The 15,527-nt window shown below is 45.8% G+C and overlaps 1 protein-coding gene across 26 annotated transcripts in view; it reads right to left on the minus strand.

Moving 5' to 3' along the window:
• Positions 1-6,821: 6,821 nt before the first annotated feature.
• PTPRS (protein tyrosine phosphatase receptor type S) overlaps positions 6,822-15,527 on the minus strand; it is a 568,002-nt gene continuing 559,296 nt past the window's right edge. For all 26 annotated transcript variants that reach the window (XM_029614603.1, XM_029614614.1, XM_029614622.1 and 23 more), the window contains 5 exons: positions 12,769-12,895; positions 11,893-12,018; positions 11,174-11,328; positions 10,433-10,568; positions 6,822-9,551 (listed from right to left, as the gene is read on the minus strand). In XM_029614603.1, coding sequence (XP_029470463.1) covers positions 9,483-9,551; positions 10,433-10,568; positions 11,174-11,328; positions 11,893-12,018; positions 12,769-12,895 — 613 coding nt within the window. In that variant the 3' untranslated portion in view covers positions 6,822-9,482. The remainder of the gene's footprint in view (positions 9,552-10,432; positions 10,569-11,173; positions 11,329-11,892; positions 12,019-12,768; positions 12,896-15,527) is intronic.

The following is a 15,527-nucleotide window of genomic DNA, read 5'->3' on the forward strand; positions in this document are numbered from 1 at the left end:
TCACCTTGAACACGATCAACAGAGGTCAAGTATGACATAGAACTTCTATGCTTCCCTCGATTCAGCAGCTTCCCTGGAGAGGGACCTCCTCAGGATGAGTCATGTTGACAATGACGGGTAAGATCAGAGTACGCCCTCTGACAACCTAAGACAGTCACATGGCCCTGATGGTGATGATTGTCCCAATCATCAAGAGGGAAATGAGGATTTACGTTAGCTGTTAATTGCTGCTTTAAGAAAACTGCCCCATGTTGACTAGTAACTGGAATAAAAAGGCCTGAAGAGAAAAACATTCAGCCCAGAGACAGATCAACTAAGGCTGAGAACGGCATGATAGTGCAGAGTGAATTCCTGATAAGAAAGGTGCTAAGAAAGTTACAAGAAACGAAGGAAGCACTGAGTAAACAGAATATGTGATGTCTGAGAGGCGCATGAAGGAAAATTACCAGCAAACGTAGGGGATGAGAGAGGGGAGGGGGCAAGCATATGCGAGACATGTTTAACAGTGTATAAAAGACTAAAGAAAAATTGGTTCTTACCTGCTAATTTTCATTCCTGTAGTACCAAGGATCAGTCCAGACCGCTGGATTGTGTCTCCCTTCCAGCAGATGGAGTCAGAGAAAAAAGCTGAAGGCACCCTCTGATAACCCAATGTGCCACCTGCTGTCCCTCAGTATAATCAATATCAAAGCAGAAGAGGTAAATTGAATAACCAATGACTAGATCAAGATAGTGCAACTGCACAAAAAAAAAAAGTGCCAAAATTATATACCATTGCGATGGTATATAACTTAGCGACAGTATAGAAAAGTTTTTAAATAAATAAATAAATAAGAGCACGGATAGAAACCTGTATCCAAAGTCTTCATTCTTCATACTCTCCGGAAAGAAACTGCAAAGAGAAAACAAGTAAGCGGACTCTCCTGAACACTATACCCCTTGGCGGGCATCTGGACTGATCCTTGGTACTACAGGAACGAAAATTAGCAAGTAAGAACCAATTTTCCTTTCCCTGTATGTCCCAGGATCAGTCCAGACTGCTGGGATGTACCCAAGCTGCCCTAAATGGGGTGGGATCTGGAGAGTTCTGCTCGAAGCACACTGCTGCCAAAGGAATCAACATTCGGAGCCCGAACATCCAAACGGTAATGCTTAGCAAACGTGTGCAAGGATTTCCAAGTGGCTGCTCTGCAAATCTCTTGAGGTGACACACATTGACTTTCTGCCCAAGAATCCGCCTGCGATCTGATGGAATGAGCCTTAAGACATCTGGCACCGGACGCCTGTGACATATGTATGCCAAAGCAATGGTGTCCTTTAACCATCGGGCGATGGTAGTCTTGGAAGCCTGACATCCCTTCTTAGGACCGCTGCATAGCACAAAAAGATGGTCTGACAGACTAAAAGCATTAGTCACCTCCAAATATTGTAGAAGCACCCGGACATCCAGTCTCCTCAATTCCTGAGCTTGAGGAGAAGTCCGATCCAAATCCGGAAAAGCAGGCAACTCCACTGATTGGTTCACATGAAAAGCCGAGACCACCTTAGGTAGAAAGGAGGGTACCGTTCTTAGCGAAATTCCTGAATCCGAGATCCGCAAGAACGGCTCTCTGCAGGACAACGCTTGAATTTCTGATATACGCCTAGCTGAGCAGATCGCCAGGAGGAACACCGCTTTGAGTGTTAAATCCTTCAAAGTTGCACGCTTGAGTGGCTCAAAAGGGGGGGCCGCAGAGTCCATGGAGAACCAAATTTAAACTCCACGACGGAAAACCGCCCGCACCGGCGGATGTAAATTATTTTCATTTTAATTAATTTTTTTTCTTTATTTCCTTTTATTTATTTTAAGTGATTTTTACTTTATGAACTAATTAGTTCCTTTTATTTCAGTTTTATTTCATGACTAAGCTGTATTTAAATTGTATAATTTGATTTAAGTAATATGTCTGTTTTTTAGATTTTGTACAAATGTAAACCGTTGTGAAGGTTGAAAAACTATACATCGGTATATAAAACTGAATAAATAAATAAATAAATGTTTGGCTCCTTTCAAAAAAACGAGCCACATCAGGATGGCCTGCAAGAGACTTACCATCTACCTTACCGCGCAAATAGCCCAATGCCGCTCCTGAACACGAAGCGAGCTGAATGCCAGGCCCTTTTTCAAACTGTCCTGCAAGAATGCTAGAATATGTACCAAAGTGGCCCAGTGTGGGGACATGTCCAACCTGCTGCACCAGGAATCAAAAACCTTCCATACTCGAACATAAGTAAGAGAGGTAGATGTTTTCCGGGCACTCAATAGAGTAGAGATAACCGTATCCGGATATCCTTTCTTTCTCAGTTGCCGTCTCTCATAAGCCAAGCCGCTAGACAAAAGCGAGCAGCCTGCTCAAAAAATATTGGACCCTGCCATAGCAGATTCGGCAGGTGACCGAGACGCAAGGGGCCATTGACCGCTAAGTTGATCAGGTCTGCGAACCACGGTCTCCATGGCCACTCAGGAGCCACGAGAATCACCGGGCCCCGGTGGGACTCTATTCTTCTCAAGACCTTTCCCACCAGCAGCCAGGGAGGAAACACATAAAGCAGTATGTCGCGGGGCCACAGAAGGACCAAGGCATCCACTCCTTCTGCCCCGTGTTCCCTCCTGCAGCTGAAGAAACAAGCCGCCTAGCCATCAGATGTAGTCGGGGTACTCTCCACCGACAAATCAGGAGCCACATTTCCGCCTCGGACAGCTCCCACTCTCCGGGATCTAGTTGCTGGCGACTGAGAAAATCTGCCTGCATGTTGCTTACTCCTGCTATGTGAGATGCCGCCAACCGAACTAGATGGCGTTCTGCCCAGGCCTTCAACCTGTCCACCTCTGCGGCGACTGGATGACTCTTTGTTCCACCTTGCCTGTTGATGTACGCCACTGTCGTCGCATTGTCTGAGAGAACTCTCACCGAACAATGCCAAACAAGTGGGAGAAAGGTGTGTAATGCTAGGCGAACCGCTCTCGTCTCCAAGTGATTGATGGACCATTTGGATTGCTGAAGTGTCCATTTCTCGAGCCGTCTGCGACCGACAGATTGCTCCCCAACCGCACAGGCTGGCATCCGTCGTGACAATCATCCACTGGGGATTCTCTAGGTCCATCCCCTTCAGGAGGTGATTGGGAACAACCACCATGAGAGACTGTTCCTGGTGGGCTCCAGGAGGGGCAAAGGTAAATGGAACTCCTCTGACTTGTGGTCCCATCAGAAAAGCAATGCCCTCTGTAACGGTCTCATATGAGCAAACGCCCAGGGACCTACCTCCAGAGTAGACGCCATAGATCCGAGAACTTGTATATAGTCCCACACTGTAGGCACAGGGAGAGCCAAAAGGCGACGCACCTGAGACATCAGCTTGAGAATTCTGTCCTGTGGGAGAAAAACCTTGCCCACTGAGGTGTCGAAATTGGCTCCCAGGAATTCCAAATCCTGGCTCTTTGCAAAACTGACTACCCATCCAAGAGAATGAAGACGACGCAAGAACGTTTGAACTGCCACATTACAAAGATCCTCCGACTTTGCCTGACTGAGCCAGTCGTCCAAGTATGGGTGAACCAGTATTCCCTCCCGCCGGAGGGCTGCTGCCACTACCACCATTACCTTGGTAAAAACACGAGGAGCCGTCGCTAACCCGAATGGGAGTGCCCGAAACTGGTAATGCTCGCCCGATATCATAAACCGCAGAAACCTCTGATGAGTCTCTTGGATTCCGATGTGCAGGTATGCTTCAGTCAGATCCAAAGAAGCCAAAAATTCGCCTTTCTGGACGGAGGCAATGATGGATCTCAATGTCTCCATGCGAAAACGAAGAACCAGAAGGGCTCTGTTGACCTTCTTTAAATCCAATGTTGGACCGAAAGAGCCCTCCTTCTTGGGTACCACGAAGTAAATGGAATATCGTCCGGTCTGATGCTCGCTCAGCGGGACCGGAACAATCGCTCCCAGATCCTTCAAGCAAACCAAGGTCTGGAGTACCCGCTGCTGCTTTATCTGGGATCCACAAGGAAACACCAAGAACAGATCTCGTAGTGGGCGGGCAAAATCCAAAGCATAACCGCATTCTAAGATGTTTAGAACCCACTGGTCCGACGAGATCTTGACCCATTCCTCGTGAAACAGAGAGAGACGTCCCCCGATCTCCAGAACGGAGGAATGGGCTGGCGCACCTTCATTGGGCAGCCTTGCTTGTAGCGAAACCTTGGGAGTTTCCATCACGCGGAGCTCGTCTGCCGCGAAAGGAACGTGCCCAGGCCTGGGACCGCATGGACGTCTGCCTCGGAGTAAAGGACAGAACCCTACCCGTCTGAAAACGACGTTGGCCCCGAAAACGCCCTCTAAATGACCCAAAAGGAGGGGAAAAGTGGGGCTTGTCCTCCGGAAGCTTGTATACCTTATTATCCCCCAAGTCTTTGACAAGTTGTTCCAGTTCATCACCGAATAACAACTTTCCTTTAAAAGGGAAGGAACCCAGCTGCGACATTGACAAAACGTCGGCTGACTAGTTGTGAAGCTAAAGAAGCCTCCTAGCAGAAACTGCCGAGGCCTTCGTGCGCGAGGAAGTATGAAGGAGATCATATAAGGCATCAGCGGTATAGGCCACGGCCGACTCCAGGCGATTCGCCTGATCAGCCTCCTCGGAGGGGGGGGGGGGGGCTCTAGCCCTCTGCATTAGACTATTACAGACAGCCGCCCTGACGCCGAGCGCCGAGACCTCAAAAATTCTTTTGAGAAGGACCTCCAGCTTCCTATCCTTGAGGTCCTTGAGAGCTGCTCCTCCTTGCATGGGGATGGTCGTGATGGCCGCATCCACTTTAGGAACCTTAAGCAAATCCAAGGACTCTACCGGAAGCGGATAAAGTCTTTCCATGGTTCTACTAACTTTCAGGCTAGCCTCTGGTGCTTCCCATTCCCGAGTCAGTAATTGCAGGAGCTTCGGGTGAAAAGGGAAGGTTGTAGAGGGGTCCCTCAAACCTGACAGAACAGGGTCCCCAGAGGAAGGTTCCGCCACCGGCTGTGGAGCCTGAATATCAAGATCTTGCAGAACATGAGGAATTAGAGGATGCAGCTCCTCCCTGTGAAATAACCAGAGCACCTGAGGGTCATCCCCTTCAACTGGAGCGGACTCATCATCATGATCACCCGTGGTCGTGTCCGCCGTGAAAGAATCTAGAGGCGCGGGGACTAGGGGAACCGTTGCCAGTACCACTGGTACCGGGGCCGGTGGAGGTATAGGAGCTGTAGGAACCTGCCCGTCCAGAGGTCTAGGGACCTTAGCCAGTGGAAATGGCTGCAAATCCAAATCTGCCTCTGCTTCCATATAGGCTTTATGCAGCAGCAAAACAAACTGGGAGAAAAAAGGATGCTGCCTCTTTAAGACTCTGGCTGGAGGCACGGCAGGGGGAGGGGGAACAGGAGGATCTTCAAAACTTGCATCCAAAGGCCTTACGGGGCTTAAATCGGGAGGAGACAGGGGGAGTGGAAGATCCCCTCCCCCAGAGCCCAGCGTGGCATTGGAGCCTGGAGAACCTAAAATGGCTGCCGTTCCCGCGCTTATCGGGGACAGGGCAGGTCTCTGTGAAGGAGCTGTCTGCCTTCTATCAGCGCCTCGCGAACGCAATAAAGATATTCTTTTGCCTGAAACAGGCAATTGGGAAGGTCCTTCTGCCCCGGGGAGGCAGCAGTGACAGAGACCCTCTCAGGACAGCCGTGTTACCAGCTCTCCCCAAGCAGTGCACTTCAATCCCCTCGGCATGGCCGCAAGGCACTGAAAACAGGCTTTTATTTATTTATTTATTTATTTTTTTACAACTGAGCCAATTAAAAAAGCAGGGATGCGCCTCCCTGAACAGTCCCAGGCTATAGAGCTCTCTTCAGAGGAATGTGACTTCTCTGGAATCGTAGGGGGGAGGGACTGGTCCACCGGTAAATCCCCCCTTACCCGGGTATTAGTAAGGTCCTCCACGTACCGCGGCTGAATGGCACTAAGCCCAGCTCTGCCTGTTACAAGAGGGGAGAAGGATCTGTACTTTCTTTATGCTTTTAATAATTTATTTATTCTTTTTTTTTTTAAAGTATAGAAAGCTGATCTAGTCAAAGGTAAACAAGAATAAAAGGAACCTCTTTCCAATAGAAATGAATCCCAAAATTTGGAAAAGATCAGGACCACAGGTTATGTCTTCCTTCATCTGCTGGAGTCAGAGGAATACTGAGGGATGGCAGGTGGCACACTGGGTTATCAGAGGGTGCCTTCAGCTTTTTTTCTCTGACTCCATCTGCTGGAAGGGAGACACAACCCAGCGGTCTGGACTGATCCTGGTACGTACAGGAAATGCAAATTTAAAACAATGAGTAAACTGGCATTGCTCAGAAAAACAGTACATTCTGTAAGCTGGGCTCGTTTACTTCCTTAAGGAAACACAATCTTTATTTCCTTATAGTTTCCTCTATTTTAACTTTGTATGCATGCATGATATAAACAATCCTACCAGAAATTATAGATCTCTAAGCTACTTAATACATTTTATGTTTTGAAACTGAAAGGCTGTTTGTCCTCTCTGGGGAGGAAACCAGGTGGGGTAAGTTTCAAGGTTTTAACAGTTGTGATACGACATCTTACGACCTCAATTTTATTTAGCTCTAGAAAGGTGGCAGTAGCTAAGCAGGAGGAGATTTCAAAAACTTGGAACTTGTTTTAGTGGAGGAAAGGAAATAAAGGTAATCCTAAAGATTTTGAGTCTTATGCACCCTTCCTTATTGAAGAATAAGACAAAACAGTGCGTCTTTCCTTTCAGACAATCTTCCTTTAATACAAAGTTGATATATCTACATCCACAGTGGCGAGAAGACCACTTACTGTTTCTGTTTCGAAATAACAGTTTGAAAGTGACAGCACTTGCTCTTCCATACAAAGAAGAAAACAGTTTTGACATCTGAGTCAACATACAAACAAATCAGGGTGGGGAGGTGGAAACTTTCACACATTGGGACAAAAAACCTTAGTTGCTTTTTTTTTGTTTGTTTGTTTAATCTGTAAATATGAAAAGGGGTTTTGGAGGAACCAAGTAGTGGCTTGTTTTAGTCCCACCATACCAAGACTTTGTCAGTCAGTTGTAGCCACATTAAAACCCTCTTCATGCCCTTCTCACTGCCCTTGGAAAATAAGGGAGATCATGTCTTCCATTACCAATTCCATCTTCTTTGCTGTACTTTGGCATCTGTCAGTGGTTATGTAGGATTGTTGCTGCATGCTCAGACATCATCAAAATCGCCTTTTAATCATGGATTCATCAGACACTGCTTAATAGCCATCACCACAGGAGGAAAAAAGTGATTGTGTCTCATTGTTCCCTCTGCACATCAGATGCTGCTATATTACTGCTGCTTGTTTTTGCTGATGGTGAAGGTCTTCTTTTTCATACCTGAGCTGTACTCAAAATGCCAGGTGGATTGGTTTTGTTCATAGCACCATCAGGAAAGTGCGTGTTGCCTGCACACAGAATGCAAATATGCTGGACTAACAGAAACTAATAAATGAAAGTAAGTTGGTCTTTCAAACTGACATTTCTCCACCTACTGTAAACAAAACAAAAAAGATTGTAATGATGCCTGCCTATCCTAAGTGTACAGCTCTGCTATATGGGCCTTATCCTAATGCCACAGCAGCAGTTGGTTGTTTATGCTTATCGGTCCTCTGCAATATAAGGGAAGGGAAGGGATGGAGGAGGGGTGGCTGCTCACCCGACACTCATCTAAGTTTTCTATTTGCTTCCATTGGCATTGGTGTCTCTTCCTGTGCACGTGACCCTAAGGATGCTGAGGCGTGGGGGCAGGAGGGAGGCTAAGGGCATGAGTTGGCACCAGAGCCTGGCATGGAGTAAATTGGTAATCCTCACATCCTCATGGAGATAAACTTGATATGTCAAGATTTTTTTTTTTATTACAAAAAGACACTTGTTCATACATGAGCGAGTTAAACCCTTTAAATGGTAGAAAAGCAATATGTAGAAGTAGCAATTTGCACTGCATCTTAGATATATATATATCTATATATCTATATATATATCTATCAGCCATTCCACATAACATTTCTACAGTGAAAAAATAGACTGTCTTTGAACATAATATGGACAAATAAGTAAGATTTTTTTTCTTAATTTCATTGACATTCTTTCATTTAAAAAAGGAAAAATACACTATTTAAAAAAAAAGTTATGTCACTTATGTTACAGTTACACTGAAAATTTAAAGAAAGTCACTCAGAGTTGCATTGCGCCTGCATCTTTTTAAATTGTTGTACAGCTAGGGGCAGTTCATTTCTTCCCTCATTTTGAAGTGACTTCTTGCATGGACTGGCTTTCTGAGTCTTCCTCATCCCCTACTAGTTTCAGGGAGAAAGGGCAATTTGCTGGAAGTCCCTTGTCCTGGTAGGGTTTGACTCAAGAAACATTCTCTTCCTCACCAGGCAGGAAAATCTGCTACCAAAGAGAAGTCAGTTGTATTTTGTAGCGCAACTAGAAAAGATTTTGAATCCCAGCACTGAAAGAATTAATAAAACAAAACAAAAAAACAACTCTCTAACCTCTGTTACAGGAAGTAGCTTCCGTGCAGATTAGGAATAAAGGCAGGAATATGCATCAGATGAACTGAAATTTAAAATCCAGTGGCCTGAGTGGAGCTCACTAATGTCCATAGGAGCATGACAGATGACAATGCTATTGGTGGCACCAATCTTTAATACCTTGACGACCATCAATTTTTGGAATAAAAAGAAATAAGGAATGTTAAGAGTATTAAAAAGGTGAGTGGTAAAACCTTCCAAATGAAAACGGCATCAGGACAAAGGAACTAATTGCCAATTTTTTTCATGTATCCAGCTCCTGGAAGTTTGTTTCTTAAGACTCCAGCATAGAGTATTCCTAGCTTTGTTTCTGATCATCTTGTATTAGCGCCATCTACTTTGCAAGTGACTAACTTTAAAGACTGTAAACTATATTAGTAAATAAATCGAACTCTAATGATGTAACCCAAAGTAGGTTTCCTTTTTTCTGGTCAGTCAACCCTTCATTAGTAAAATTACAAGAGTTCAGTTGGGCTTTTGGATCCCTTTTCTGATGTCCATGCAGCCATATCCAAAAGGTCTTCTATAGAGAGCACCTCGTGAGGTAACAGAAGCAGTTCACCACCTGACACAGTCCTTCAGTGGCATCCCAAGCCTCCTTGCCACTTTCTAGGTTACAACATGTGAGTTCCTGAATAAAGTGTTCCTTAAAAAATAAAATAAAATAAAATAAAAATCCCTTCCATATTTCCCCCTTCCACTGTGTTGTCCACATGAAAAGAGACTTCCTCTTATTCGGGATTATATGTTCAAGCACTCCTTGAGAGTAAGAAGAGGCCTTTCAGGACTTAAGTGGTTGGCAGAGTCTGCAAAATGATGGCTTTTTATGTTGCATAGTGATCAAAGCTCCCCAAGTACTCCAGAGCTGCCTGGTAGCAGAACTGATATTCATCCTGAAGCAGGAAAGAGAAACAAGATTTAGTGCTCAGGCAGCAGCTGTGCCATAGTGTTAAGAAAGCCTCCTGAAGGTTTCCAAAAGACAGCTTTTTTTTGGCAGAGGGGTGGGGGAGGGAGGAAATAAGGCTGGTCTAGGGACCAAGCACCTATCTTTACAGCCTAACTGAAAAGTTCTCTTTGCGCTCTCCACTTTATTCTGCATTTTCCCAGTCTATTCATTTCAGTTTCTGTTGAGCCCTGTTCCCTGTACAGGGCAGTGCCCTGTTATACTGCAGCTCTCTTTACAGTTACACGCTACCCTTTAATAACCACAGTGCTGCAAGCTTGGGTGAATTAGGAACATTAAGGTGCGCCGCGCTGAGTCAGACAAAAGGCCCCTGAAGCCCAGCATCCTGACTGATATGTGTCCAATCCAGGTCACTAGGAAATGCCCAGCAAATCCCAATGAGTACATCCAGTTCCTCATTGCTCCCTCCCAGGGATAAGCTGCGGCTTTCACCAAGTCCACGCAGCTAATAATTGTTTATGGATTTTTCCTCCAGGAACTTGTTCAAATCCCTTTTAAACCCAGCTATGCTAGATGTTTACACCACATCCTCCAGCAACAAATTCCATAGCTTTATTGTGTGTTGAGTGGAAAAAAAAAATATTTTCACAACTTTGTGTTATATCTGCTACCTGCTAGTTTCATGGCATGGCCCCTAGTCCTTGTACTATCCTTGAACTATTCCCTATTTACCTGTTCCACCCGACTCATGATTTTATAAACCTCTATCATATCCTCTGTGTGTCTTGCCCCAGCCGAAAGATCCCTGTTTAGCCTTTCTTCATAAAGGCAGCTTTTCCATCCCTTTATCACTTTTGTTGTCCTTCTTACCTCTGTCTGCACCATTGCTGGTCGCTGTGTTCGTAGCATCTTCACCGTCTGAAAAATATCTACCACACCTTCATAACGCATCCTTTCCAGGACAATACTCAATGTGATAAACACCCCGGTCCTGCCTACTCCAGCACTGAAGGAAGAAAAGTAGACAACACTAAGACAGTTTAAAAGTCATCAAAATCTATATACCTCGAATGGGAAGCACAGTATGTTATTTTTGTCATCTGGGAGCCATATATACATCAGTGATCTCAAACTAAGAGATCCTCTGCCCTTTTTGACAGGATAGTAGAAGAGAATGGGAAGAGAGAAAATGTACTCATGAATTCTGCCTGCTAAGTTCTAAGTCTTCCTCATCTCCCTGGGTCTGAAGCAGCCCTGGATTTGTCAATAGGCACCCATTATGTTTGTGCCTAGGGCGGCAAACATTTAAGGGCAGCAGGCTGGCTAAGATTTGCTACCTTCCAGCTCTGCTGAATCTCATTCACTGCCCTGTAACTGACCCTTACAGAAGATGGGCAAGTGGAAGCAGCAAAATCCTAAATTCATCCCTGTTCCAGTGTAGAGTATAGAGTGTAAATATGCACTAAGCCTCTTCAGGACCAGGCATGACCTGCTTTATTTCATTAAGATAATAGACTAGAGAAACTCCTAGGGTCTTCAATCAATTTTTTTCCTCTATTTTTGAAACTGATTCTGCAAGTTAAAAGGGATTGTAAATTTTTTAAAGTTTACCTGCAGTGGACAGAGATTGGTCCATCCTGACCAAATTGCTCTTTTGTCTTGTGCACCTGTCCAATAAAATCAATGAAACCTTCGCCTGATTTTGGCACACCTTGTTCTGGCCAATCAGTGAACTGGAACTGACGAACAGTTCTTGACTGACCATCCTGAGGTTAACAAAAGAAAAGTCAGAATTAAAATAGTGCAGGAAAGGATATGGAAAGAATGGCACAACCCTCCCACATTAATTTGTATCGCACAGTTATTTGCAGTATTTAGTCTTGCTGTCTTGTGATTCTCCCTGTGGGGCCTGTGCCCTCCGGCGCTGTACAGACACCCCACAGCACAAGCTGAACACACAGCAGAAGGTGGAATGGCTGGAAATTGGCAGGAAAGACACTGATCTGCTACTGCTAAGCTCAGAGTAGCTTTTTAAGGCTGGAGGCTTTTGTAAACAATGATTTGGAAAAGCTTTTAGTGCATTTCCTACAGACTGGAGATGGGGTGGAGACAACTCACAAGCTGCTACAGACAAATCCCGCCCTCCCCCCCAACATCCCCTTAAAAATTAACCTATGATATTGTCAGACAAGTCTCTTTGATGTCATTTCAAAATCCCTTCCAGAACAACTAGCATCCATCAGCAAGGCCTTAATTCCCACTTGGAATGGGTCTCTTCTAAGTGCCAGACCATGGTCATATCATGACAGCACAGTAAGCGACATACTTACTCTAGCATCGGTGACTTTGAATTCTCGAAGGATGTACTGTGGCATGTTGTATTCAGCCATAGGATCCACTACAAAGTATTGGTACCGTGCAGATCTTTCAGCAGGCCAATACTGGTGACATTTTTCCTGCCAAGGGCATTAAAACGAAAATAAAACCAATTTCTGTGTGATGAGCCACTTAACATAAGGGAGAGAAGATTTTGTTTATTTTGAAACAAATCAAATTGTCTGCAGGTCCTGCTGCCTTCAATGCTAACCACCCTTCATCCCAGGCTTTATAATGGCAGCACTGACCTGTCTATCTCATACCAGCATACTGGTGATGTCTGTCTGCTTAGAATCTGAATTCATTCTACAATGATAGCACTTTTTTTTTAAATTTTGATTGATATTCCACCTTTCATGTCTGATTAGTCACTTCGAAGCAGATTGCATTCAAGTACTGTGAGTATTTCCCTGTCCCCAAAAGGCTCACAATCTGTTTGTACCTGAGGCAATGGACAGTGAGGTCATAAAGAGCATCAGTGGGACTTGACCCCTGGCTTCCCTTGTTATCAGCCCGCTGCTCTAATTGCTAGGGGACTCTGCCACTAGCACCGATCCATTTATAGCCCTGAAACATAGGTGGCAGCACTGCAACAGGGACCAAATAGTTAAGTTCGCTCCTAGCCCTTTGTGATGATTGCCAGCACCCACCAGAAAGCCAGAACTCCAGAAGAAAGCTCTTTTTGGTAAAATGCAAGTAGTAATAAGGGCATTAGAGGTAGCTTTGAGAGAGTGAGATCAGACTCAACGTAGCATAACTCGCGAGAGGTTCATTCCTGAGAAGGTATGCACAAAGTCAACGCATCTGGAGTCATCACTCCAAGAACTTACCCGGCCTATCTCTCGCAGCTTTGTTAACATTACAACGATGGTGGAGTTGTTCTCCCACAGCATTCGCCAGAAGTCTTCTGTGGTTTCTGATAAGGGTCCTTGAGTTGCAATGTAGGCTTTTTGCTGTCTGAAACAGTGCACCAAATAAGAAGTTGAAAAAAACCCCAAAAACATATTCAGGATTTATGTACTGCCATACAAAGTAGCAGTAAAAGGGTTGCAGTCTATCCTGCTTTAGTTCTCATGCAACACTTGGCTGTTCTCATTTTTTATTTTTTTAATTTGAAAAAAAAAATATGGAGAACTCTAAGGCAAATGAGTTACCTCGCTTCAAATACCCAATTCTATCCCGATTTCTGCAGTTATTGGCCATTATGGAGTCAATCAACAAAAGAATTTCTACAGGTAAACAAATGTTTACCAGCAGAAAAAAACCCTTTGAAAATCCACACTTTATAAAGAGAAAAGAGGCAGGGCCATGGAAGCCCACAGAGGGATTTTGTTTTGAAATTTCCCTATGTTTCCCTCGCTTTTCCTCACGTATTTGATTCTGCAAAGTACGTAGGGAAGAAGTAGTGTGGCACCAGCCTTTTCTGGAATTTCCCTTTGAAAATTGCTTGCATTGCTTGTAGGGCCAGGAATATGAAAGCCACTCTGAAAACTGGTCTCCCCATCCATGAATTCTTGGCTGGGAATCTTGCTGATTGTTCAGGCTTAAGCATGCTTTCAGTATTAAGCGACCTGCTCTGGTTCTGCTCAACTAACATTTTTCCTTAGTGCTGAATCTTGAACTCACTCCAACAGCTACACCTGTGGGAATATTCTCTTCCTCCTTGTATAAGTATTGGCTCGCTAGAGTTGTTCTTATTTTCCTGTTGGTGGAGAGGGGCTCTGTTAAAGCCTTTCCCTGTACGTACCAGGATCAGTCCAGACCGCTGGGTTGTGTCTCCCTTCCAGCAGATGGAGTCAGAGAAAAAAACTGAAAGGCACCCCCTCTTACCCTGGTGTGCCACCTGCGATCCGTCAGTATTTTCTCTGACTCTAGCAGATGAGGGTGACAGAACCTGCGGTCCTGATCCTGTAAAAAAAAAAAAGAAAAGAAAGGGTTTTTTTTTTACTTAAATTTACCAGAAAGCCTGTTCTTTCTAGAGATGTGCTTCGTTTTTTTCTACCGGGTCGTTTTCTGACTCTGATACTTCGTGGTAAAGTTCGTTTTTCCTCGTTTTAGTTTTTTTGAAAACCGAAAAAAACCTAAACAGGGAAAACCGAAACCGGCCCAAAAAACGACACGGGAAAACGAAGCTTAAAAAAACCCACACCAAGCATTTAAATTCATTTTAATACATTACATAGAACCCCCCCCCCCACCATCCCGATCCCGATCCCGATCGGGATCCCGATCCCAAGACTTACCAACATCCCTGGTGGTCCAGCGGGGTCCCGCAAGCCATTTGTCCCTCCGTGCCAGCCTCGCTCAAAATGGTGCCGATAGCCTCTGAACTGCTATGTCACAGGGGCTACCGGCGCCATTGGTCAGCCCCTGTCACATGGCCATCGGCGCCATCTTGTGCTCCTACCATGTGACAGGGGTTGACCAATGGTGCCGGTAGCCCCTGTGACATAGTATGGGCAAAGGCTATCGGCGCCATTTTGATTACTGGTAGCCGACAACGAAATCGCTCCCGGACCCCCAGGGACTTTTGGCCAGCTTGGGGGGGCCTGACATCGGTACCATTTTGAAAGAGGCTGGCACGCCGGGCACGGAGGGACAAATGGCTCCCGGGACCCCGCTGGACCACCAGGGATGTTAGTAAGTCTTGGGGAGGGATCGGGGTGGGGGTGGTTGTTTTATATTTAATCTTAATGCTTGGGGTGGTTTTTAATTTAAAAAAAAAAAAAGTGCCCCTCTCCCCGTACAAACCCGAAAAACGGATTTTCCCCGAAGTTCTTTCTGAAGGATTCCTTGGCTATATCAAGCTACCGGTAATTTAAAAAAAGGTTAAAATTAGTTACTTCTGTTCTTTGCTGAAGTTGGATATGCCTCCCAAGTCACATTGGTAGATGCTCGGCTGGGGTGGGATGCCCCGATAGCCGCATTCCCGGAGCCCCGCCAACTGGAAAGTGGGGAGATTCACCGGTGGGCCGGTCCCTCTCCTCCCTTCACCCTGAGAAGTACGCATTCCTCGGGTGTGCCCTGCAGTGTTAGTGGTCCCAGGGATGCCGGTTTTCCCCTGGTTGACAGCGTTTCAAAAAAAAAAAAAAAAAAAGAAACCTTTAGAGGTTTAAATTCTTGCCGTGCAGGTTCCAGGGGCTCCGGAGGGGAATTTTTGGTGCCGGATTGCTGACCTTATCTTCTGCCATGCCATGGGGTGCCTTGTGCTCCGCTTGCGGAGAGACGATCGACGGCTCTCCCGTGATGGCCTCTGTGCTAGATGTCTCCCTGGTGGTGAGGGACCATCGGGGAGTGCCAGGGGAAGCCTGTCAGCACGTTCTCGAGAGACGGATGCAGGGTTGTACTCCCGCCATGCTCGGGGTGGGCCGTCCCCGTCTAACGCGGGAACAGTGGCCATTTTGCCTTCCCCACGAGGGGAGGAAGAGGAGCTGGCTGCAGGGGAGGGGGAAATCCCTCCTACACTGTCGCCTCCTAATTTGAGCCCTGTGCGGCCTGCCGACCTAGGGCCTGCCTCTCCTCCCGATACGGCCCCTCTCCCGGGGGGGCTTAAAGAGACAGCAGTCCTTTTCTTCTAAGTTTGTGCTTC

This window comes from Rhinatrema bivittatum, chromosome 8 (assembly GCF_901001135.1).
Source record: "Rhinatrema bivittatum chromosome 8, aRhiBiv1.1, whole genome shotgun sequence".
NCBI classification, from domain to species: Eukaryota; Metazoa; Chordata; class Amphibia; order Gymnophiona; family Rhinatrematidae; genus Rhinatrema; species Rhinatrema bivittatum.